This window comes from Colletotrichum siamense (assembly GCF_013390195.1).
Source record: "Colletotrichum siamense strain Cg363 chromosome Unknown KSG_Cg363_contig01, whole genome shotgun sequence".
Lineage (NCBI taxonomy): Eukaryota > Fungi > Ascomycota > Sordariomycetes > Glomerellales > Glomerellaceae > Colletotrichum > Colletotrichum siamense.
In genome coordinates, this window is record NW_023501014.1 from 2243035 (window position 1) to 2265789 (window position 22755).

Sequence of the window (22755 nt, forward strand, 5' to 3'; positions counted from 1 at the left end):
TTATGGAAACGACGCCCGCCAAACCCCATATTATCTTGCAAAGAACGCTGCCTCCTCTTCCTCAACGCCCGGTCTAGTTGTACGTCCTCGCCTCAGCTGCGGCATCAGCATCGCGCTGGCGCAATTGCTGGGTGCTGGCATCCTTCAGTAAATCGGTCTGCGTCTGCTTCTTTTGCGCATTCAGTTGCGAGCCCAGCTTCCCCGTCGACTTGTTCGCTGCTTTTGCGCGGGCCTGTTGCGGTACATGTTAGCGACACTGTCTCATAGTGTTCCAAGGGGGGTCCATCGGTCGCCTGGCTTGGCATAGGACGGTGAGGGGGCGCCTCTTACCTCTGCTGCCTCGGCGGCCCTGCGTCGTGCGTCGTCCGCGTCGGCGTTGGACCGCTCTCCGGATGCGCCGCCGCCGCCGCCGCCGCTACCACCACCCAGTGTCCTCGGAGGCCCTCCTACTCTCGCGGGGATGGGCGCGGTCTTGGGTTGGGGTGGGGGCGCGGTGCCGAGGGGGCGGCCCGGGGAGGAGAAGTTGTCATCGCCCGACTCCTTGCCGCAGACGGAGCCCATTGTCGCAACGGCGGTTCGTGGACGGGGTATGGATGGTCCTTTGTTTGATCGATGCGCGCGCGCGGCGGTGGCGAGATCGTTTCGGGGGCGCGATTCAGGACGGAAGACGGAGCCAACGGTCGGGAGGATGAGGTTCGGCGGGTTGGGAGTCCGGAGGGAGGAGGTCGGTGCGGATGTACGTAATTACGGTGTGTTCGCGGCGGCGGCCGGGATGCAGGGTCTAGGAAGTGTGGTTATCTGACTTGTCGGTTGCGATCAGGGTTGCGACGGTCGTTCGGTGGGATATACTGCTGTCGCGGTAGGAACGGATGAATGAGATGAGACGCTGGAAGAGGTTCGGAGAGGAAAACGTCAACATAAGGATCACTTGGCCCGGGGAAATTCAGGGCCGCGTAAGGTAACCTCGTCTATTGACATGAAGCCAAGACTGCGACGGGAGGTTCGACGACAGCTGCGCCGCCCTGCCACAATGGACGCCGCGCACACGGTACACCCGGCGAAGAGACGCTAACAATCAGCAGGCAAGGGTCCCGTGGTGCTTCGCTGGGTCCGTTTGTCTCTGTACGGGTAAACCGCCTTCCAGGGCTGTGCTACAGCGGGGGCGGGGTTCATTGGCCCGAGACAGGTCGCTCCGACCTCCCCTCCCTCCAGCCAGTGTCTCCAAAGAATGACGCTGCAGCGCCGGACCAATGGCCGAAACTCCAATTCTCATAGTGTTTTCGCAGAAATCTGCAAACTTTGGCGCTTCAGATTCACCAGGTGGGGGCGGGGATTCACAACCTGCGCGGCAAACGCGACAATGAATCCTCCGCTGGCTTGACTCAATATCTGCAATCGCCATGTCTGCCGGATAGGAGCGAATGGAGCTGTGGAAGAAGAAAGATCCTCTCTCGTGCTCAGTTTCCCCTCATCGTCGTCCCACTCGAAGGGGCCCCGGGAGGTTGGTTTGCGGTTGAGGTCACTCTTGTCGCATTGCACCAGGAGGGACGAGCATGCGACGTGGGGCAAAGTAACCTGTAAAGTACATCATCTAGCACTAAAACACCCCGCAATCCTGCGGTATCTGCCCCGTACTTTTGCCAGCGTTTTATTTTTTTCGTAGCTGCCCCTCCCCCTCCTTGATCGGAAGCTGATTTTGCGCGCCTACCTCTCACACCCACAACGCATCATCGCGCAAGGGCAAATTTTTTGCTTTTCCAATCTTGTCTTTCCCCTACTCCTCTTCGTTTCCCAATTGTCCTTTACTTTCATCCTTCATTCTCCGACACCAAGCCACTCCGTCGAGTTCTGAAGGCACCGAAGCAAAGATGTCGGGTCAGAAGATTGCCATCCTCTCTGTCTATGACAAGACGGGTCTGCTGGACCTGGCCAAGGGCCTCAACCAGCAGAATGTCCGTATCCTTGCCTCTGGCGGTACTGCCAAGATGATCCGGGAGTCTGGTTTCCCCGTTGAGTAAGTCTGCCAATAAGCCATCATTACCTGAGCTTCCGTGACTTGAACATGACTGATTGGGCTGTCGTACAGGGACGTTTCCGCCATCACCAAGGCCCCTGAGATGCTGGGCGGTCGTGTCAAGACTCTTCACCCCTCCGTTCACGCTGGCATACTTGCGAGAAACCTCGAGTCCGACGAGAAGGACCTGGCCGACCAGAACATCAATAAGGTCGACTATGTCATTTGCAACCTGTACCCCTTCAAGGACACCGTTGCCAAGGTCAATGTTACCGTCCCCGAGGCCGTCGAGGAGATTGACATTGGTGGCGTCACCCTCCTCAGAGCTGCTGCCAAGAACCACAGCCGAGTTACCATCCTCAGCGACCCCAAGGACTACGCTGAGTTCCTCAAGGAGCTTGAGACCGGCGAGATCACCGAGGAGAGCCGCAAGCGCTATGCCCTGAAGGCCTTTGAGCACACTGCCGACTATGACACCGCCATCTCCGAGTTTTTCCGTAAGCAGTATGCTGCCGACGGCAAGCAGTACATGGCTCTCAGATACGGCGCCAACCCCCACCAGAAGCCCGCGGCTGCCTTCGTGCCTTCTGGCGAACTGCCCTACAAGGTTCTCGGAGGCTCCCCCGGTTATATCAACCTCCTGGACGCCCTCAACAGCTGGCCTCTGGTCAAGGAGCTCAAGCAAGCTCTGGGTAAGCCCGCTGCTGCAAGCTTCAAGCACGTCTCCCCTGCCGGTGCCGCCATTGGCACTCCTTTGACCGAGGATGAGCGCAAGGTCTACTTTGTCAACGACATTGAGGGTATTGAATCTTCTCCCTTGGCTCAGGCCTACGCTCGTGCCCGTGGTGCCGACCGCATGAGCAGTTTCGGTGATGTGATTGCTCTCAGTGACATTGTCGATGTTCCCACTGCCAGCATCATCTCCAAGGAGGTGTCTGACGGTGTCATTGCTCCCGGTTTCGAGCCTGCCGCCCTTGAGATCCTCAAGAAGAAGAAGGGCGGCAAGTACCTGGTCCTGCAGATCGATCCCGACTACGTCCCCTCCAAGACGGAGACTAGGACCGTGTACGGCGTTACTCTGCAGCAGCACCGTAACGATATTGAGATTTCCCCCAAGTCTTTCAACAGAATCATCACGCCCAAGGACTCTGCCCCTCTGTCCGAGTCCGCTCTGCGTGACTTGACTGTGGCTACTATTGCCCTGAAGTACACTCAGAGTAACTCTGTGTGCTACGCCTACAACGGACAGGTCATTGGCCTGGGCGCCGGACAGCAGTCCAGAATCCACTGCACTCGTCTCGCTGGCGACAAGGCAGACAACTGGTGGCTCCGCTTCCACCCCCGCGTTCTGGGCATCAAGTGGAAGAAGGGCACCAAGCGCCCCGACAAGAGCAACGCCATTGACCTGCTCGTCAGCGGCGAGCTCCCCAAGTCTGGTGCGGAGCGCGACATGTTCGAGGCGGTCTTCGACGAGGTTCCTCCCGCCTTCACTGAGGCCGAGAAGGAGGAGTGGCTTGGCAAGCTGACCAACGTCGCCGTGTCAAGTGATGCTTTCGTAAGTTTCAAATGCTCCGATAATGCAAGCCACCTGCTGACCAAGTCCAGTTCCCCTTCGTTGACAATGTTTTCCGCGCATCTCGATCCGGTGTCAAGTATATCGCCGCCCCTGGCGGCAGCCAGAACGATGGGGCCGTGTTTGACACTGCGGAGAAGCTCGGCATCACTTTCGTCGAGCAGAACATCCGCCTCTTCCATCATTAAGATCTCGTGTTTTGACAAAAGCTATGGTGTTATGGGGAACCATTGGGAATGATTGGATCGGCTGGGATCCGGGGAAAATTGAGACTTAGGAGGCGTCCATTCAACTCCGAGAAAAACCGGCCTCGGGCTGTGGAGATCTCAACGATGATATGCATCACGAATCGAGAGCAGCAGCCGCAGCCGTGTGAGTGGGGAGGGGCGCCGGGGAAATACGCCACGTCGGAAGAGCACTGATATTCAACATATATCCGGAGTACTTGGGATTGACTTATTTAGGCAGATAGCGGAACATGTGGTGTGGCTTTTGCTACTTTTACGACCTCAAAGTCACTACGGAGGAAGTTGACTTCCGGTAATCATTGTTTATCATATTACACTGGCGAACAGTACTCTTTCGCAAAAGAAGATTTCAACAGGAAATCTCTACTCCCTTGGGCTATTGGCGTAAACCCGCGCGCGACTTTGATTGACCGGACGTATCTCCATCGAATATCTCAGTGACGGGAGTTTCTTCAAGCCACATGCAACGATATTTTCTCTTTGGGAAGAAAAAGCCTTTTGCGTACTGAGAGTTTCTTCCGGCAGTCGGTGTTAAGCATGGCAATGTAGCAATTAAGCTTTTGAAATTATGAGGCAACTAACTGGGCATCTGATCAGTCCGTTATGACTCACACGGCTTCAGCTCTGCGAGATCCACCGAGAGGTTTGTTTAGTCGAATACGATTATCGTTTGAATTCGAAAATGAGAAAACATCATGTTCCTGAAGGCATGCAGCATATGCGGCGTCATCGCGTCACTTGCGCAGCACTGGAGCAGAAGTGGTCTACTTACACTTTGTGGCGTGATCAGTTTGGAGCTTAACTTGAGGGCATGCCGCTGGTGGCTGGCTGCTCGCCTTGTTTTCTCATCCCATTGTTCTTGTGCCTGCGTTTAGATCAGGGAATTGGGTTTGGCAGTAGCCCCAAAGTTCCTATTCGCATGAGATTCATCATGGAGGCAACAAGGCAACCAGCTAGCTGGCCCTAACTCGGAGTTGAGCGCCTCAACCGCCGCGGGAGATGTTCGAATGAAGATGAGATGTACAGATTGTGTTTAGGTCCCGTACACAGTGCTCCCTCCCATCTCAGCGAGGCGCACAGGCACAGACAGGCGCAGGCGAAAATATGCGCACCATAAACGCAGCGTTGCGGTTCTTGCTGCTTACATACGCGCAAAGCTGGACGCCCGAGCCAATCAGAGACCTCTCGTCTGCTAAGAAAGGGACTGCAGTGGATCCCAGCGCCAACCACAGGCGACTGATTACCTTCTTGAGATACGTATCCGTACCACTTGCTGGACCCCCCTGTGACCCGTGTTCTCCACACACGCCCCCACGTTGTCAGCTTGTCAGCCTCTCAGAGGTCCAGCATTCCTGCTCGTGAGAGGCTTGCTTCGGTTCACACATCACGACGGCGGATGATGGCTTGACCAGCGGCGGCGCTCATCGAGCTCTGCCTAGAAAGAGGAAACCTTACGTCTTGTCTGCGAGCACCGATAACGTTGTTGGTGGCAGCGCTCAAATTACAATAAATATTTAAGACGGCAGGACCCCTGTGGTCAAGGGGGTTGCGTCGACAATCAAGCCAGAAAAAACACACACAAGAGAGAGAGAGAGAGAGAGAGAGAGAGAAACCAAAACCCCGGAGCGCAAGCGCAATATTGCCTCGACTCCTTCAGACCCGAAGGTAAGTACTCATCGTCACAAGTGATCTTTTAGCATGGATTTTTGACAGAAGCGACAGGGATTCCAGTGTTACGCTGCCCCTCCGTCGCCATACTGAAAGACCGCATTTTCGCGCCGGTGGCCATCAAGGTTCTCAAAAGCGCACCGCACCTGGGCATCGTGCCTGCTCCAGCAGTGAACACCGCCTTCCCACACCACGCGCAGCAAAAGGACGCCAGTCGCAGGAGCTGCCAGGGCGACGACGAACCACCGGCTCATTTCCCCTCAGTTCAATTCACCTTCCAATTTTTCTTGCCTCCTTCCTTGCCCAGGGCCCCAAACCCAAACCCAAGCTCAAGCTCAAGCAAGCCATAGCACGAGCTGGCTTGTCAACGGCTGGACCTCCCTCCCTCTTCTTCAAGGTTGTCTCGCTAGGTTCTTTTTGGTCCCAACCCCAAGGGTACTCCAGCCATACAAAGTCGGCGCCATTTCGTCTGCATCCCAAATTTCCTCCCAGACATAACTGGATCTTTTCCCACCAACCCCCAGACACTACGGCTACACCATCTGTTCTTCATACTTTATCCAGGGTCTTACCGTTGCGGCTCTGCGACCTTCCGAATCATTTCCACCTCGACAGTCTTCTCCAGCCAGCCCTCCTCGTGGCCCAAGTTACCTTGCCCACTGACGATCAACGTGGGGTGACCCAAGCGCGCAAACAACTTCGAAGTCAACGTCACATCTCTCTCCATCATGGACGGCCTGGGCAACCATGGCATCCATGAGCATCTTGGCCTCAGGGGAGAGACAGAAGAATATTACCAACTGCAAATGGAGCAACATCAGCACGCCCAGCACTTCCAGGGCCACGCACACAACCACCTTCATGGTCTGGTGAATGATCCTTTCCTGCCCTCCTACCACGACGACACCTGTTTAGACTTGGGCCCAGGACATACACATACCCACGGTCCCACCAAGAGTCATCAACAAACGATGAATCAAGCCCATCACGGTCGCAGCATGAGCATGGCTGCTATATCAACCAACAATCTCTCTACGCCTCACACACCAGACATTAGCGTTTTCGGCCCCTTCGTCTCGAACTATACCATTGGCGTGACGCCGGAAAGCAATATGACCTTCGATCATCACAATGCAATGTCTGTGGATTGGATGACGGCCTATCAAGAGCAGCAACAGCAGCAGTTGATGGGCTATCAAGAAGAGCAGCTGCAGCAGTCAAGCCCCGCGATGCCTAGCAACCATTCTGATTGTGACGAGTCCGATTCCTGCGCAATGCAATGCCCCGACAGCCGCTGCGAGCAGGGCGTTGCCTGCAACAACAAGGATTGCGCCGAGTCTCCTTGTCTCTCTAGTTTCTCTGATTGCGACGACCCTGAGTGCGAGGGAGACGTCTGTAGCGAACCAGACTGTTTAGCGCTGGACGGGCCCTCACTGAAGGCTGCAGAGTCTCTCATTTCGTTGGAGTCGAGGCCGGCGCAGTCTTCGTCCCAGCCGCCTTCTCAGCCCTTCTCAGGCCAGGGCACTCCCCATGGACTGCCGGCTCATTTAACGATGCAGTCAGTGAACCTCGGCGGCCTTTCAGAGACACCCAACTTCAATATGGCGCATGGGGACTTCTACTGTTCATCATCTGCTAGGCACGGTATTCCATCCGACGGTCTCCCTATGCCACACGCCTATGCTTCTCAAGTCTATACGAACGGATCCATCGACTTGAACGACTTGAACAACAATATGGACAACTTGAACCAGTTTATCATCCATGCACTGGAACACCACGTCCCTGGCCCCCATCCTGATCGTTGTCTGGGACCTTGCTACGACACGGTCAACGGCTTGGTATTTGAAAAGTGCCCCCTCCCAATGGATTCGCACTTCCACCCAGGACAAAGAGGGTTTTGCACAGATAACTCCACGCAAGGGGAATGTAATGCACCTTTGCATTCCGAACCTGGGGCTTTCTTGGATCATATCAGGGAGATGCATCCCATGACTATTGAACAACACATGATGGAAGCAGTCTCGCAACAAACAGTTTGGCCAAGCTCCCGGGGTACTCTTCCAGCACAGAAATCGATCTCGAGGCGATCACCTCTTGACATGTCGTCGCCAACACTGTCGTCGGCTTCCGGGACACCCATGTCGGCGGAGACTCCAGTCACGCCTGACACAGATATTGGACAAGCTTGCACTTGCAAATGGAAAGTCAGTGATGACCAGATCTGTGGTCTTAGGCTTCCCAACGATGAAGCTCTCCAGAAACATTGCAAAGAAATCCACCTGAGCGCAATGGCCAAGCAGGCAAAGGGGTTCCCCTGTCTTTGGAGCACATGCCCTCGCGATACTACGTTCAACCAGAAGTCCAAGCTGGAACGCCATATGCAAACGCATACAGGATGTAAGAGACCCTGTTCCAGTCCCCTTCAGGGAAGATAACTGACTGTACCGCAGACAAACCTGTCAAGTGTGAAGTCTGTCACGCTGCACTTTCCGCCAAACAGTCGCTGGCACAACACATGCGTATACACACAGGAGAGAAGCCGTGGAAGTGCAATTTCCCGGACTGCACGCAAAGTTTCAAACAGCAGAGTGCACTCAGTAAGTTCCCATCGAAGTCTCAACATGATCTAGCTGACCTTCGTAGCCATGCACAAAAGAACCCACACTGGCGAAAAGCCACTATCTTGCGAAATCTGCGGAAAGAAGTTTGGCGAGTCCAGCAACTTGTCCAAGCACCGCAAGACTCACAACGTTAAAGGTCAGTTTACCTGCGAAGTCTGTGGCAAGGACTTCCATCGACTGGACCAGATGCGAAGACATATGAGGGTCCACGAAAACAAGGACAAGGATACGCAACATGGAAACGGTAGCATGGGCCGCGTCATTAGCGGTCGCGTTGAGAAGAACACAAAATGATGTTCCATCTTCTAGGTAGTGGCGTTCTGGTATGCTTTCGGTCTGTTTTTTTTTTTTTTTTTGTGTTGGTATGAAATTGGGTCTCCTTCTCACTTGGGCACGGCTTACGAAAAAGATACCCTGGGTCATGAACTGGCGTTATCGGTATACCCGGGAATCGGTGTTTGGGTAGCCCCTTTTACAGGAGGGCAAATGTCTCAAAGGATGTCCCGTGCCGGCTGAAGGATTAGTTGTTTTCAAGTTTCGCGCGGTGGTGCAGTAGTAGTAGTAGTAGTAACAGTTTGCTCGTCAGAGCCAAAGACAAGTGAAGAATTTTTCACTGCCACAAGTCTGACTACCCACTGATTTGCGTTCGTGGCTTGCATGATGACTTTGAGCCTGGCTCATCCGGGTCTCTATGTCGGTACTTCATCTTTACTATGATCAACCGAGATATATTGGGGTTGGATGATTGCCTTCACGATCTTGTTCGGGACGCTGACCTCGAGATCAGGGAGAGGGTCTGCGAACCATAGCCAGACAGCCAGACTGGCTACTCTCGAGGCAGAGGATTCACATACAACTGAGGAGTTCTATGAAAACTTAGTGTATCGAACGCCCCACAAGAGCCCGAGGGAAACCACATTGAGCCAAACCCGCCTGCAGCATGGCCGCAAGCCAGGGAAAGGCCCGACGCTTCCTTTGGAGTAAGATCTGACATCGGTTCCTCATCGTACGACTCTTGACGAGGGAAAGAAGATCCGTTCGCCACTGTTGAGAGGAGTGTTTGCGCTGCTTTGGGCTTGGGTCTCGTGTGAGGGCCTCCTTCCGGGACTGCGGGTGCTGCACCCGCGAAGGAGGTCAGTCTACAGTGCGGCATACGTTCGCCCTCTTCGGGGATGCGTCATTTGAGGCGTCGGGCGAGAATCCGGGGAGTCTGCGTCGAATTCGCCCACCAGCCGACGCTGTTGGTACCCCTGAACAGTTGGGCTCATGTGATTACGCCGCGGGCATTGTGCTCCACTCGGTCAAGCACATTGCCTAAGGCTCTCATGGAGTGGCACGAAGATGTGATCTTGGTGGATATCGACGAAAATACTTTCCCTGTGTATCATCATCGCCGTCGTTCACCGAGGGGCTGAAGTTTAAATGCCCCGCAATCTGGCCAATGCAGGATGGAACAGCGGATCTGACCGAATACGGGGGAGTGACGGGATACTAAGAACCCGGGGCGAGTTTAGAAGTCGTAAGAATACGAAGTTGCGCCAGGGTGGATGAAGTTGCGCCAAGGTGGGTTTTGTTGTTGTCTCATGACTTTCGGGACTTGACCTGGGGCCAATTGAGAGATGGGGGCGTTTAGACGTTCGAATGCGACTGTTCTGGACGTGGTTCGCCTTGGAAAGATCGTCTTGGAAGAAGTTGGAGGCTTGAATGTGGAAATGAAGTTGTCTGCGGTGGAGTTTTCGTCTTGTGCGGATGACGTCTGCTGAAAGTCCTACAGAAGTAGCACGAAAGTCACCAAGTTGTACAATCATGTTGAGAATGCCGCTTATCCTTCGTGTGGAGGAGATGGTGCAGATGATGCCTAAACTCTGCGAGTTGGCGACAGAATGTGAAATAGAGCAAGTGGCGTTTCCTGAGAGCAGATGGCGGCACACTGGGTGCAAAGGAGGGGGTTGTCGCGACGGGGTCTAGCAGACTCCCCGCGAGTTGCACCAGTCTCTCAGTTCTCTTCTGTTCTCGGCTTCTAATTATGACTGTGCCCTTATTCAGTCCTACCAAGGCCTGGATTGCATCGCTTTGGTTTCGACAGAGCGGTCGATGAGACGAATACGCTATCGATGACTGTCGTTGAAGGAGTCTACCTAGAGGTTTCCCCTCCCATTTCAGCAAGTCTGTGTTACTGTCGCTTTTATGAATACTGTATTATCTCCGTCGTCGTGTTCTTCTCGCCTATGTGACGAATCATGTCTACATTATCGCTGCTTATGTTGCCAGGTTTGCTGCGGACGGAGCCATCACGTATTTTTCGGTCGATTCATATACTTAGGCCAGCGAAGGGATATGGCAGTCTCTGGGTATTGCCTGTTGTCATTGAGAAAGCAATTCAAAATGTGTGTGCAGCAACGGTGCCTTTGAAATTGCTCGATTCGCTTGAAATCCGAGTCTGTTTGAGGCGAATGATCCTTAGGATATACTGTCTTCTTCGATGACAGCTTATACGGTGACACAAGAGCATGGTTGCCCACAAGTCAGGAAATATGACGCCGTGTTTAAGTGTGTCTGCGGCTATATATACCCTAGATAGGAATTGAATAGCTGATGATGAGTGGTTGTTTGAGGAATCTCTTGATAAAGGAAACATCTCAGCGAAGTCATTTCACGATGCGCCTTTGGCCGGCGAAAGCAGGTCTATTTGACCAATGTTTGAAAGTAACACATGCGTGCATTCCGAATCATAGAGAAGAGTAGACAGTAGCTAGCTACATGGAGAAAAATGCAGCGTATGGTACAATTGTCCCATCTTCGCAAGACTTGATCGGCTGAGTTCATGAGTTGAATCAAGACTTGAACGACCAGTAGCGATTTTTAACAAGCCAACTCAGGCTCTACGTAATTGACAACCATACCTTGGTGAACACACCTTGATGAAACCATGACTAGACAAAGGTCTAGTACCGAGTATTTGGCAGGGTCTAAGTGTTTGTTGAGCATGAATCATTGCTCGAATCGTAAATGAACATGCTTGGGATAAGAGAAAGACCGAGAACATCGCGGGAAAATAAGGTGCCAAGGACGCAGTAAGAATGGATTGCCGGCGATGTCTGTCAGGCATCGACACAGAATAGCGTGATCTGAGGGCGGTCGGGGTCGTTGAAAACCTGTGTTAGGTCCGACAAGCATCGGAAAGCTAGCCATAAGGGTTATCTTGAAGAACTACATCCAACATATGCACCATATTTCAGTGTCGACGATAGCCGGGAAACACATGCAGCTGAACGGATATACAGACGTCTGCGGTGTGAGGATGGGCAGAGGAACGAACAGCACACTTTGGAAACGGAGGGATTATTTTGAAGTCGGGACATCTTTGGCCCCATTTGACATTTTTGTCGGCAGCTCTATGCTACCAACCACACTCGGAGGGAGCCTCTCATCATAGAGATGTGACAGAAGAGAGGGCAAAAACCTGCGAGCCAAGCTTTTTGGTTTGCCATGACCGGTTGAGAAAATCCATTTGTTTGCAGCACTGGGAAAATAACAAAGCGCAAAACCCTTTAATTTCCCTCCGTGACCATGCAATGCATCATCGAGTAATTCGGGATCCCCGTGTGCCAAAAACGTGTTACGCCTCCGTTTCCATTTTCGTAGTTCCTCATCCCCAACCCTAGATACCCAGGAGCGGTTGGCTAATTTAAGCGGCCTGCTTCACAGTCAGTTACGGTTTCCTTCGCGCGGGAGAACCAGGGGGTGAGGTGGGAGAGCGTGGGGACAGCTCGTGGCAGAGGGTGACGGTCTGTCGGTGACATAATATCCCACTCATCGAAGCACTATTCCACTGGCCCGTGTCGCTCTCCCATCCTTATCCTCGTGGCTGATATCCAATTCGACTGACCTTCACGGCGAACTTGCGTTGAGGGAAGTGGACGGTGCGCTTCTTGGCCTTCTCGGTGACGAGGGCAGCGTCGGCGGCGGACAACCGGCGGCGGATGGCACGGGTCTGCTTCGCGCGGAGGTCGAGGGGAGCGTACTTCTTGTTCTTGTAGAAGAGGCGGAGCTGAGCGCGTTGCTTGGCGTTGATGACGGTCAGGACGCGGGCGATCGACTTGCGGATGTCGTGGCTGTAAGAAAAATTTCACCGGTCAGCCCTTCTGCCTTCCTTCTTTCGCGAATCCTCCGAGGCCTCCTCCACCTGTCTGTCTCTCCTCCCAGACTCTGCGTCGGACCTCGATCGGGGGATTGGAGTGGTAAACGCACATCTTGTTCAGCTTGGAGCCAGAAGAGGCGATCTTCTGGATGCGGAGCTGACCGAGCTCGGTCTTGAGCTCTCCGAGTTGCTTCGTCAACTCATCCTTGTTCTTGTTCCAGAGCTGGCTGGCCTTGACCTTTCCGGACGACTGCGACAATGAAGACCCTCGTCAGCGAAAGTTCTCTGTGTATGTCCCCTTTGGGAGGGGCGTGATGTATGGTGTTTTTTTGCGTTCGTCGGTCGGGGACGCGCGGGGGGGTCGTGATTATTTCGGGATAAAAATATCGTGCTGCTCTGGAATCGCGGATTCCATCGTGATCAAGGGGTCAACTCACCATCTTGACTGATATGGGGGGTGGCGCTGGATATCTGGGTTAGTATCAACACGTCGTGAAGCGTCAGGTCAATTCACAGATTGCAAAAATTCGAGGTTCGGGAAAAGAATGCCCTAGGGTTATGGGAAGTGTGGTGGTGTGCAATCGAAATTTAGCGGGGATCGATTTGATTGGAGTGCAGGCTGGCCTTTCAGTGGGGCCCTGAGTCGGACCTGCGCCACGCTGTCTGTCCAGCCACAGCGACCCTAGGACCCCGGCAAAGCGCCCACCGAGCTCACCGAGGATGGCCTGAACGATTCATGCGGCACCATCCGACACTTACATAATCATTCCAGATGCACGGGCCATGTGACGCTGAGCTCCCTCCATGCATCTGGTCCCTGCCGACAGCGTCCCAGACACGCGGACATGGCTGAGCCCATCTGAAGACGACTTCTCGAACACAGGCAGCGAAGCGGACGAGCGTACACCCACCACCGCAAACAACATCGCAGCGCCATGGCTGCGGCTTCTGGAAACACGGGCTGGGCCCAGCTACGGCAACAAGCGCGAAGTCTCGAGACACAGGTATGAACTTCCATTTGCTCGCAGCAAGCATCACCTCTCCGCCGGGTTTCCCTGACATCCGAGTCGCCGCGCAGACAGAGACCTTGTTCCACACATACTCGCAGTTCTCGACAGTATCAGATATACCAGCAAAACCGACAGAAGATGAAAGGACAACAGAAGCAAAGCTCCAGGATCTCCTCGAGAGAGTAAGACCGCCGCCTTCGTCCCCGCCAACCTCGGCTCAGCTAACACCACCACCACCAGCGCGAGAACGTCATCTCCCAACTAGCCCGCCTCCTTGACTCCGAAGCGACCCTCACCTCCTCCGCTTTGAAGCAGAACAACCTCGCCCTCCTCCGCGAGAAGCTTGCCGAACACAAGCGTGACCTTGTGCGCATCCGCAACACAATCGCCCAGGCCCGCGACCGCGCCCACCTTCTCTCCAATGTCCGCTCCGACATTGACGAGTACCGAGCCAACAACCCCGAAGCCGCTGAGGCCGAATACATGCTCGCCGAGCGCAACCGCATCGACAACAGTCACAACATGGCCGACAGCGTGCTCTCTCAGGCTTACGCCGTACAGGACAACTTCAACGTCCAGCGCGAGACGCTCGCTAGCATCAACCGTCGCATCACCATGGCCGCCAGCCAGGTCCCAGGGCTAAACAGCCTCATCGGCCGAATCTCCGCGAAGAAACGCCGGGACGGCATAATCATGGGCGTCTTCATCGCCTTCTGTTTCCTCGTCTTCTGGTGGTTCCTATGACGATGCTGCTATTGAAAAGAGAATGTGTGATTTGACGTCCTCGTTATGTCTGTTTTTGTCACAACAAGCCGTTACGACTGGGTGGGATTACCGGCATAAGGATTGCGACGGCGTTCTGGGATTGCTTGATGTTGTCTTTGTCTGGAATTGAGGGTATCCTTTTGGTGCATATTGTACACTAGAAAAACACGGGGTATCTATAGGCAGCAGGCTATGACCTGACTGCCATATACTATTGCTTGTGAAGCCCCCGAATAAACTGTTTCATGTTCTGAATCATCACGTCGACTTGTCGTCCCCGAAAGCCTTCTGTGCTGTGCTGGCCTCTTTCGCCGCCTGCTCCGCCTTGTTCCACTCGTGGAGGACAAGCTTCATGCTCTTCACCAAGCTATCCCTCTCATCCGGCCGACTGGGACCGCTCGCTGCCCAACGTATCCTGCAGAGATTGTCTACGAGGTACACATAGCCGACCTTGCTGTTCAGGTATCCAATCGACTCGCTGATCTCCGTCGTGATGGCGCGGGGGACCAAAAAGTACTTACCCCAGTCGCTCTCCGGCATCTGCTTGCGCAGGTTGCTCTGGAACAGCTTGACGATCCACGCCTTGAACTTGTTGTCCTCGATGTTGAGCTGCGCAATCTGCGCTCTGCCATTCATCTTGGTCAGGAGCTCGTGCAGCTCCGGGTTCGCCTCGGGGGAGATGAAGGTCTTGGTCTGGTCCTCGGCCCACTTGCTGCTGTACATGGCCACCACCGTCACCTTGTTCAGCAGCGCCCGCGTCGTGTCCCGCGCTTGGCTGTTCTTCTTCGCCAGGGTGTCGCCGACGAAGTTGGGGAAGAAGAGGGAGTGGTCGGCCTTGAAGGGTAGCGGGGGCGCGAGGAAGGATTTGCCCTCGTGCCATTGCATGTTGCGCCAGTCACGGAAGTAAGGGCGGGCCATCTTGTCCTTGCTGGAGGGTTACCATTAGCATGCTTTTCCCCATTAAAGAGAACAATGCGACTTACAGCTCCTTCCTGCGAACGAGATGCTTGTCGTAGTCGACAAAATCGTCTCTCCTCTGTTGCAGCGACCTCCTGTCGATGCCCGAGTTGTCCTCTGGGTGCGGCGGGTACGCCATGCCAACGGGCCGCGGCAGGGGCTGCGGTGTGAAGTTGGTGACCTTCTTGCCGTACGCTCTCGGGGCATGGATCGCGGCCGCAGGGAGGTCGGGCTTTGCCGACTCCGCGGGTGCGACGGCCGATTCCGGGGCCGAGTCCGGGGCGGGCTTTTTTGCGGCGGCGAAGGGACGGGCTGGGGGTTTTGGTGCGGCGGCGAGCCAGGGACGAGTGGTGCTCAGGTGCCGCCTCGATGCGCAGACGGCGCAGGACAAGGCCTTCCTCGAGGGGCCCATGGACAGCGCCATGGTGCGGAACGGGGCGATTGGGGCCATTGCAGCGGTCTAGCTTGGCCGCGGGGGTGTGATTATTTTGAGATTGTTCGGCTCTCAGCGGGAAAAGAAGTTCCTATGCAAAGCGCAGCAAGACGAGCAGGAGCAGGTCACTGAGAAAAAAACCGAACAGTCGCGCCACAAGTGTTCCTGATGCCGCGTCGTTCCGTCTAGCTGCCGCCACAGATCCAGCCACAGCTAGGTGCAAGATAAGAGATTGTGGGACACTGCGGGGAGAACCGACTGAGGGGATGCAGTTGGCCGGTGGGAGTAGACTGGGGTCTCGGGCCACCATGGTGCTTTGCTCCGAGGGGCCCATTGTGTCATGGGGGACTTGGACGGCCGAACACCGCGAATAGCCGAGTTTCTGGGGGAGAGCGCGGTGCCGAGCGGTTCCTCCTACAGCAGTGTGTTCGCACATTCCTAGGTCTGCTTTCGGTTTCCTCCCTCTTGCGTTTTCGAGAGGTGTTGAACGGGCAATTCTTCTCTTGTTTCTCGTCAGGGTCCGTAAACCGCTTCAAAATGTTTTGGCAACGAGGTTCGCACGTCGTGAGGACGCAATGGCACGTCTCCAAGAGCATGGCCCGTCTGGCGACGGCAAGGGCCGCTGGCGTCTACCCCTCGAGACGGTTTCACGACACAGCGCACCTGCGGGTGGTCAAACCTGTGTTGCTGGCGGATATAGGTGAAGGTATGAATGAAATCCCAGTATTTCTGCCACGTTGAAGACGGCATCATCTAACAATGGATCGCCGGGAAACAGGCATCGTGGAGTGCGAAATCATACAGTGGTTCGTCGAGCCCGGCGCCAGAGTCGAGGAGTTCTCCCCGCTGTGCGAGGTCCAAAGCGACAAGGCCTCGGTCGAAATCACCAGCCGCTTCTCGGGCGTCGTCAAGAAGCTGCACTACGACGCCGGCGACATGGCCAAGGTCGGCAAGCCCTTTGTCGACATTGACATACAAGGCGGGGCCAAGCAAGAGGACCTAGATGCGTTGACGGCACCGACGGGGGCAGCAGATACGTCCGCACCCAGCGCATCCGAGACCCCAGCAGCAGCACAAAAAGAACAATCACAAAAAGTAAGAGAAAACACACAGGCCGAGGCGGCGCCAGCCCCAGCAGCAACAGCGGCGCCAGCCGAGGCTCCGAAACAGAAGGGCAAGCATGCGGCGCTGGCAACGCCGGCCGTCCGCCACCTCTCCAAGACATTAAACGTCGACATCGCCGAGATTGACGGCACAGGCAGGGACGGGAGGGTTCTGAAGGAAGACATCCAGAACTTTGTCAAGCGCCGCGAATCCGGGAGCCCCGCGGCGGCCCCGCCTTCCGGCGCCGAACCCACTGGGCCCGCACCGTCCGCCGGACCCCAGGTTGAGACCCGCGTCCCGCTCACCGTCACCCAGCAGCAAATGTTCAAGTCCATGACCCGCTCCCTCAACATCCCGCACTTCCTCTACGCCGACGAGGTGGACTTCTCCAGCCTCGTCCAGCTGCGCACCCGCCTGAACCGCGTCCTCACCTCCGCCCCGGAGCTCGGCGCCGACGGCGTCGCGAAGCTCTCCTACCTCCCCTTCATCATCAAGGCCGTATCGCTGGCTCTATACCAGTACCCGATCCTCAACGCCCGCGTGGATCTCGACGCCTCCACCCCGGCCTCTAAGCCCTCCCTCGTAATGCGCAGCCAGCACAACATCGGCGTGGCCATGGACACCCCCTCGGGCCTCCTCGTACCCGTAATCCGCAACGTCGGCGCCCTCAACATCCTCTCCATCGCCAAGGAACTCACGCGCCTGCAAAAGGCCGCCTTCGCGGGTAAGCTGACCCCGCAGGACCTCGGTGGCGGCACCATCACCGTGTCCAACATCGGCAACATTGGCGGGACGTACCTATCGCCCGTGATCGTGGACAAGGAGGTTGCGATCCTCGGCATCGGCCGCATGCGCGCCGTGCCGGCGTTCGAGTCCGAGGATTCGGACCGCGTGGTGCGGAAGCACGTCACCAACTTCAGCTGGAGCGCGGACCATCGCGTCGTCGACGGCGCGACCATGGCGCGGGCCGCGGAGGTGGTGCGGAGGGTGGTGGAAGAGCCTGATGTCATGGTTATGCACCTCAGATGATGGAGAGAGAGATATGTTGGCGGAGAATGGGGTTGAAGAGGGGGCTGGCTGAGGGCTACGTGTTGCATTCTGGTATACCTGGGCGAATGGTAAGATTGGCACGATGACGGGAGGGGGCCAATTGACCGCGTGACTACACCAGAACCGGGGTCCGGGGGCTGTAGTATGGTGTGGTGTGGTGCTGCGGGTTAAATCTGACAATTAGACGTTTAATGATTTGTAGATAGGAGGAAGGGGGGCCAGCAGGCCCGCAAGCCCTCCGTGAACTCAGCATCGGGACAAAAGGAAAAAAAGAAGAAATCAAGGGTTCATCACAAGAAACAAGAGATCACCTGTGAGATGCTTGCTGCCCGACGCATGTCTGACAAGCGCCGTTAATGCCAGTTCATGTAGCTATATGCTGTGATGATACCTTGCCCGGAGCCACTTCCCCCTCTCGGTGTGTCCCTGAAAATATGTGACGGCCCAGTGAGAATGGGCAGAAAGCTCTCCACAACCTCACCGAGTTGACGACAGCCAATACTGCAGAATGCCCGGATGGCAAGTCACTGATGTTCCCTGTTCCCTCCAGGCTGCAGGCAGCTCGATCGGGGGCTTGGTGGCAAGTTGGGGGAACCAGATGTGAACAGGGTTCCTACCGCATCTGAGGCAGCCAGCACATACATAGTTGCATTTCGTCATGCCATCAGATTCTGTATTTCCAACTAAAGGCTAAGCAAGTGATGGACAACCAAGAAACCTTTGGCCGTCTCAACCAGTAGGCATTCACCATTTTAAACCTTGCATGAAGATACAAACGCCAACTCAACATCGCTGTCAGGGCCTCTCAGACGGCCGCGCCCCTTTGAACTTCCCCTCGTCTGGGAATCGCGCTTGTGTGAGACCCAAGCACAAGTTGCCCGTCCTGAGCAGCGGCGCATCTCCCCTCGACGTTCCATCGCGTATGCAAACCGACTATATCAAAGTCGGCGGTATTGTAGACCAAATCCCAATGCTTGCGCCGTGTTAAGATCCCAAATCAAAGTCAACGCTCATTATTCTATGCCCTTTGAACTCCGTAATCCCGTAGGATATGAACCCAGCCAAATATGCGCCTTGCAGCTAGACGGCGGTCTCACTGCTCGTCCTCCTTCTCCATCATCGCCTTGACACGGGCCAGAGCGTCGATCTCGACCTCTTCGATGCTGCGGCTGACGTCGACGCTGATGACGTCGGTCTCGTCGGCCATAGGAGGCTCGAGGGACTGGAACTGGCTGCGGACCATGTTGGCGCCCATGTAGTGGTTGGTGGCAGCGCTGCGGGCCGTCACACGCTGGACGAGTACTTCTTCGGGTGCGGAGAGGTAGATGAAGTGGATAAGGATCGTGCGGTCGTAGTATCCGGCTACGCGGATGACGTCTCTGTACTTGCGCTTCAGCGCAGAGCAGGTCAAGACCACTCCGTCAGAGCCCGCGGACAGCTGGTTGCGGGACTCCTCACGGAGAGCAACGAGCCAGTCCCATCGGTCGGCGTCGGTCAGGGGGATGCCGTTGGCCATCTTCTCGATGTTTGCCTTGGGGTGGAACTTTGCGCACGCGAGTCAGACGGTACTATAGGGATACGAGGCAGGATTCTCGACTTACGCTGTCTCCCTCAATGTAAGGGAGCTTGAGATTTTGAGCGAGGTACTCGGCCACTGTTGTCTTTCCGCAGCCAGCCGGGCCAGTGACCAGCCAGATGTGGTGGTACTTGGTGTTCAGGTTGCCGTTGACGTGGGCGCCGTTGGCAGCAGAGGTCGGAACTCCGGGCACTGAAGGCTGTGTTTTGGACGCGACGGCTTGTTGGATGCCATTGGTGAGGCTCGAGGACTTCTGTCCGTTGAGTTGTCCGTTGACAGGCATCGGGGAGTCGTATGAGAGCATTTTCTTCGAATGTGGTTTGTAAGAATGGGGAGCGGATGTGAGTATGTTGTGGTAGTCGGAGTATGACGCTATCGCATCGTATAAACCAAGGTCGGCAGGGAAGACAAGGACGGAGAGGCAGAAGTGACGACAACACTAATGATGCAGTGAAGCTGAGGGTATATAGGATACGGACGGTTCAAGTAGTAAAGTAAGAGATTTGGGAATTTCTATTTTCAGCGCAAGGACATCTCGGGAGCAAGATCGAAGAACGAACGGGACGACGGCGCAAGGCGTTGTCTTATACTTTGTAAGTGACTCTGGCAGGGACTCTCACTCTGGGGGATCGATGAGGTAAAAAATTCCAACGGGGGAACACAAGGGGTGCTTGACGGCAGCTAAAACGCCTGGAGCGTCCAGCAAGTCCCAGTACATCGTACCTGACCTTCACCTCAGCGGACTTCTTTCGGGGCCTGGTAGGGACAAGGGGCTTGTCACTGAGCCGGGACCCAAAGAGCGGCGTTCCAGTGTCGTGCCGCCCAATGACCAGCCCGCAGCACCCCAGCGGGGAGAAATCCGTACTCCACAGATGACTGGGGGAGGGTGACTTGTCTCATAGCCGTAGGGGGTGCGCTCAAGACCGTCGTGTGTGTGTGCGTGCGTGCGTCCAATGTTCCTGACTGCAGTTTTCCATACTATTAGTCCCAGTACGTACGCTACGTACTGGCTCTCTCCACGGGGCCGGAGATGCTAAGGGGTTGCATCTGGGGACAGACGTGGGATCTGGGATCGTTCAATTGGACTGGACTGGAAACAACTCGTTCCTTTCGGTCGTGGGCCGTCCGGTATTAAGATCATCTTTGCTTATTCGTGCCGAGTTGAAAGCCTTGGACACAGAACAGACTGCAGACCACACTTGTGAGCTGAACAACCCTCTCATCAAAACCGACAGTGTGAAGGGCAGATCAAATACCGCAACAGCGGCACAGCAAGGGAGATCAACGGCAGTAGCAGCGTCAAAGTCTGGCAAAGTGGTTGCGTCTATTGCCGAGTGCCCCGACCGAACTCATATCCTCAAGGTACTGCGTAGTAGGTACAAAGCAGGTAGCGTAGCGCCGTTCGCCTGCACTGCGCGGCGCGGTGCGTGCGTGTGCAGCGGGATCTCAAGAGTTTGAGGACCCCGCGGGCCTGGTTCAGAGGAGGGTTGGGTTGGGTTGATTGTCCCAGGAAAAGTGATTGTCCAGGAGGTCCCCAGGGAGGAGAGGGGTGTGGGAATACAAACATTTGAATCTGACAGCGGCGGCGAGGGCGACGATGCCGACAGCAGGTGCGTCGCGGGCCCGGGGAGGACGGAGAACGGGGTTCGGTCAGGGAGAATGGAAGGATTTCGTTGGCTGAAGGGGCGAGGCATGACGATGCTATGGATGAATAGGGTCAAGAAGCCAAATTGGCGGGGAGGTGGTACTCTGAAGTCTGGGTACTCTGTACGCGGGCTGGGTGGGTGGAAGGGGGGCGTACTGCTAGGTATTGTTGATGTTGCGGTTGTGGAGGAGGCAGCGTGGGGGGACACACTTTTCTAGAACACACACTAGGAGATAATTTCCTGAAGCGGGCAGGGGACTGCGACTGGAGCGAGGTCACTCGACACGCAAGAAAAAACTCGGCCCTCAACCAGGCTGGGAATGCTAGGTGGGGGAAATGTCTCCGATAGCCGGCTGGGAAACACGGGAACTCAGGGAAACGGGGATTCTGGACGTTGACTGTGCATACCTGGGTAGGTACGGTAAGGTACGTTATGGCGGAGCAGAAGCCAAACAGCAGTCAATGCCCGCGGGGAACTGTAGGGCATCATTTGGTGACGGGACACTGCGACGGCACGCAAACAAGCGAGCGACTGGCTGGGGATGTTGCGTGGTGGACGGGGTAATAAATGGGGGACGGATGGGGGATTGCGGCATCATCGCGGAGTCAGTACGCGGGACATGATGTCGGGTTCGAAATAGAGACGATGCCCAACAAGAAAGGTCAGCTGGCGGGCAGGGAAAGAAGGAGGTTTCGGTCAAGGCCCGAAGAGCTATAATTACATCATAAGGAAGACACGGAAGGCTGATGGGTCACGAATCCACGGCGAAAGCAAGCTAATTAGTGCCTGCTTTCTCAAATATGCATCCCCAAAAAGCAGCAGGCAGTACTTCGTACTTCGCGTAGACCGTAAGGTATGAACAAACATCCACTCAGTCCTTGTTGCGAGACCGAAAAGCCTTTCTGAGAGTTGAGCTGCATCTCAACCCGTTGCTACCTTATTCGTACTCAACCAAGTAACAAGCCTTACTGCGGCTAGGGAAGTTGCTAAATCAACACAAGCACGACTACAAATACAATGAATGCTCTTCTCCTACCTTACTGCGTAGGGCCTCCGCCTGCTTTTCGGCTCGGCTGGTGTTCCGAGTGGGACCCGACAGTAGCCCGGGACTTGGTGCATCCATCCCATCATTTGGGAAAATTTGTGGTGTTCTTTTTTGCCCACCCCAAGTCCCATTCATCACCGTCATTTCATTCCAGCCATTCGGATTGCGTCCTCAGTCGCAACACTTCGTCTCTGCTCCAGTGCTTCTCCTCTTATCCACGGACCACGACTCTCCTCCACTGTGCTCGTTTTTGACACAGCGCAAACAAGCCAAACCCTCCGCAAGACTCCGCTAGATCCCAGTCCTTGCCCTGAGGTGCTGCGGGCAACCCACGCGCTGTTTGCTTGTCTTGCCTTGCCTGGCTGCTCCGACTCGTCGCTTTTCGCTCTCCCCCGATCCTTTTCTTTTTCGTCCGCCTTCTTTTCCCCTCCTCCTCCACGCTGACGCTCCTCATCCTGCACCTTCGACCGCCTTCTCCAAGTGGACCAAACAAATCACTCCAGATCACTCCCCGCCAACAAGTACCCAACACTGAACCCAGCCCAACGGTCAAGGGGGACCGACACGCGAGCGGACAAGGATGGGGTCTCTTTTTTCACTTTGCCCTTAGGGGAGTCTTTTCTTGACAAGTACCTCTCAGTACTCGGTACCCCTCTGCCTCGCTTCAGTTTGGCTTCGTCGGCCTCTCACCGCTCTCGTGATGAAGCAGCTGACTTGCTTCCTGGTGGGTCGCCCTCTAATTGCGAATTGGCCCATTTGATCGGTATTGGACGTCTCCATCAACCGTCGGCTCGGCTTTTGATCGTGACGTTTCGCGATAACCACGTTGCCGCCGTCGCAACACGGGCCATTCACAGCACGCGATCCTCTGTCCGTCCCAGCTTCTGCCGTAATCCGGCCC

General features: G+C 55.4%; 8 protein-coding genes across 8 annotated transcripts; 4 read left to right on the plus strand and 4 right to left on the minus strand.

The window, feature by feature from the left end:
• Positions 1 to 73: 73 nt before the first annotated feature.
• Positions 74 to 561, minus strand: CGCS363_v000554 (uncharacterized protein; the record flags this gene model as incomplete). Its single annotated transcript, XM_036632403.1, has 2 exons — positions 74 to 232; positions 331 to 561. The coding sequence occupies 2 exons, from the start codon at positions 559 to 561 to the stop codon at positions 74 to 76; spliced, it is 390 nt and encodes a 129-aa protein (XP_036501787.1).
• A 1307-nt stretch (positions 562 to 1868) lies between these two features.
• On the plus strand, positions 1869 to 3775 carry ADE17 (Bifunctional purine biosynthesis protein ADE17; the record flags this gene model as incomplete). Its single annotated transcript, XM_036632404.1, has 3 exons — positions 1869 to 2014; positions 2087 to 3569; positions 3620 to 3775. The coding sequence occupies 3 exons, from the start codon at positions 1869 to 1871 to the stop codon at positions 3773 to 3775; spliced, it is 1785 nt and encodes a 594-aa protein (XP_036501788.1).
• Positions 3776 to 6231: 2456 nt separating this feature from the next.
• Positions 6232 to 8421, plus strand: ZNF701 (Zinc finger protein 701; the record flags this gene model as incomplete). Its single annotated transcript, XM_036632405.1, has 3 exons — positions 6232 to 7903; positions 7957 to 8103; positions 8150 to 8421. The coding sequence occupies 3 exons, from the start codon at positions 6232 to 6234 to the stop codon at positions 8419 to 8421; spliced, it is 2091 nt and encodes a 696-aa protein (XP_036501789.1).
• Positions 8422 to 11815: 3394 nt separating this feature from the next.
• RPL35 (60S ribosomal protein L35) lies at positions 11816 to 12708 on the minus strand (the record flags this gene model as incomplete). The annotated part of the gene is made up of 4 exons (XM_036632406.1): positions 11816 to 11824; positions 12017 to 12242; positions 12379 to 12518; positions 12706 to 12708. 4 exons carry the CDS (start codon positions 12706 to 12708, stop codon positions 11816 to 11818), a joined length of 378 nt encoding a protein of 125 aa, XP_036501790.1.
• A 495-nt stretch (positions 12709 to 13203) lies between these two features.
• On the plus strand, positions 13204 to 14022 carry GOS1 (Golgi SNAP receptor complex member 1; the record flags this gene model as incomplete). The annotated part of the gene is made up of 3 exons (XM_036632407.1): positions 13204 to 13272; positions 13347 to 13460; positions 13519 to 14022. 3 exons carry the CDS (start codon positions 13204 to 13206, stop codon positions 14020 to 14022), a joined length of 687 nt encoding a protein of 228 aa, XP_036501795.1.
• A 279-nt stretch (positions 14023 to 14301) lies between these two features.
• ATP10 (Mitochondrial ATPase complex subunit ATP10) lies at positions 14302 to 15424 on the minus strand (the record flags this gene model as incomplete). The annotated part of the gene is made up of 2 exons (XM_036632408.1): positions 14302 to 14971; positions 15027 to 15424. 2 exons carry the CDS (start codon positions 15422 to 15424, stop codon positions 14302 to 14304), a joined length of 1068 nt encoding a protein of 355 aa, XP_036501796.1.
• Positions 15425 to 15970: 546 nt separating this feature from the next.
• On the plus strand, positions 15971 to 17566 carry CGCS363_v000560 (Lipoamide acyltransferase component of branched-chain alpha-keto acid dehydrogenase complex; the record flags this gene model as incomplete). Its single annotated transcript, XM_036632409.1, has 2 exons — positions 15971 to 16139; positions 16212 to 17566. The coding sequence occupies 2 exons, from the start codon at positions 15971 to 15973 to the stop codon at positions 17564 to 17566; spliced, it is 1524 nt and encodes a 507-aa protein (XP_036502849.1).
• A 1114-nt stretch (positions 17567 to 18680) lies between these two features.
• Positions 18681 to 19467, minus strand: CGCS363_v000561 (putative gluconokinase; the record flags this gene model as incomplete). The annotated part of the gene is made up of 2 exons (XM_036632410.1): positions 18681 to 19130; positions 19189 to 19467. The coding sequence occupies 2 exons, from the start codon at positions 19465 to 19467 to the stop codon at positions 18681 to 18683; spliced, it is 729 nt and encodes a 242-aa protein (XP_036502848.1).
• Positions 19468 to 22755: the final 3288 nt, after the last annotated feature.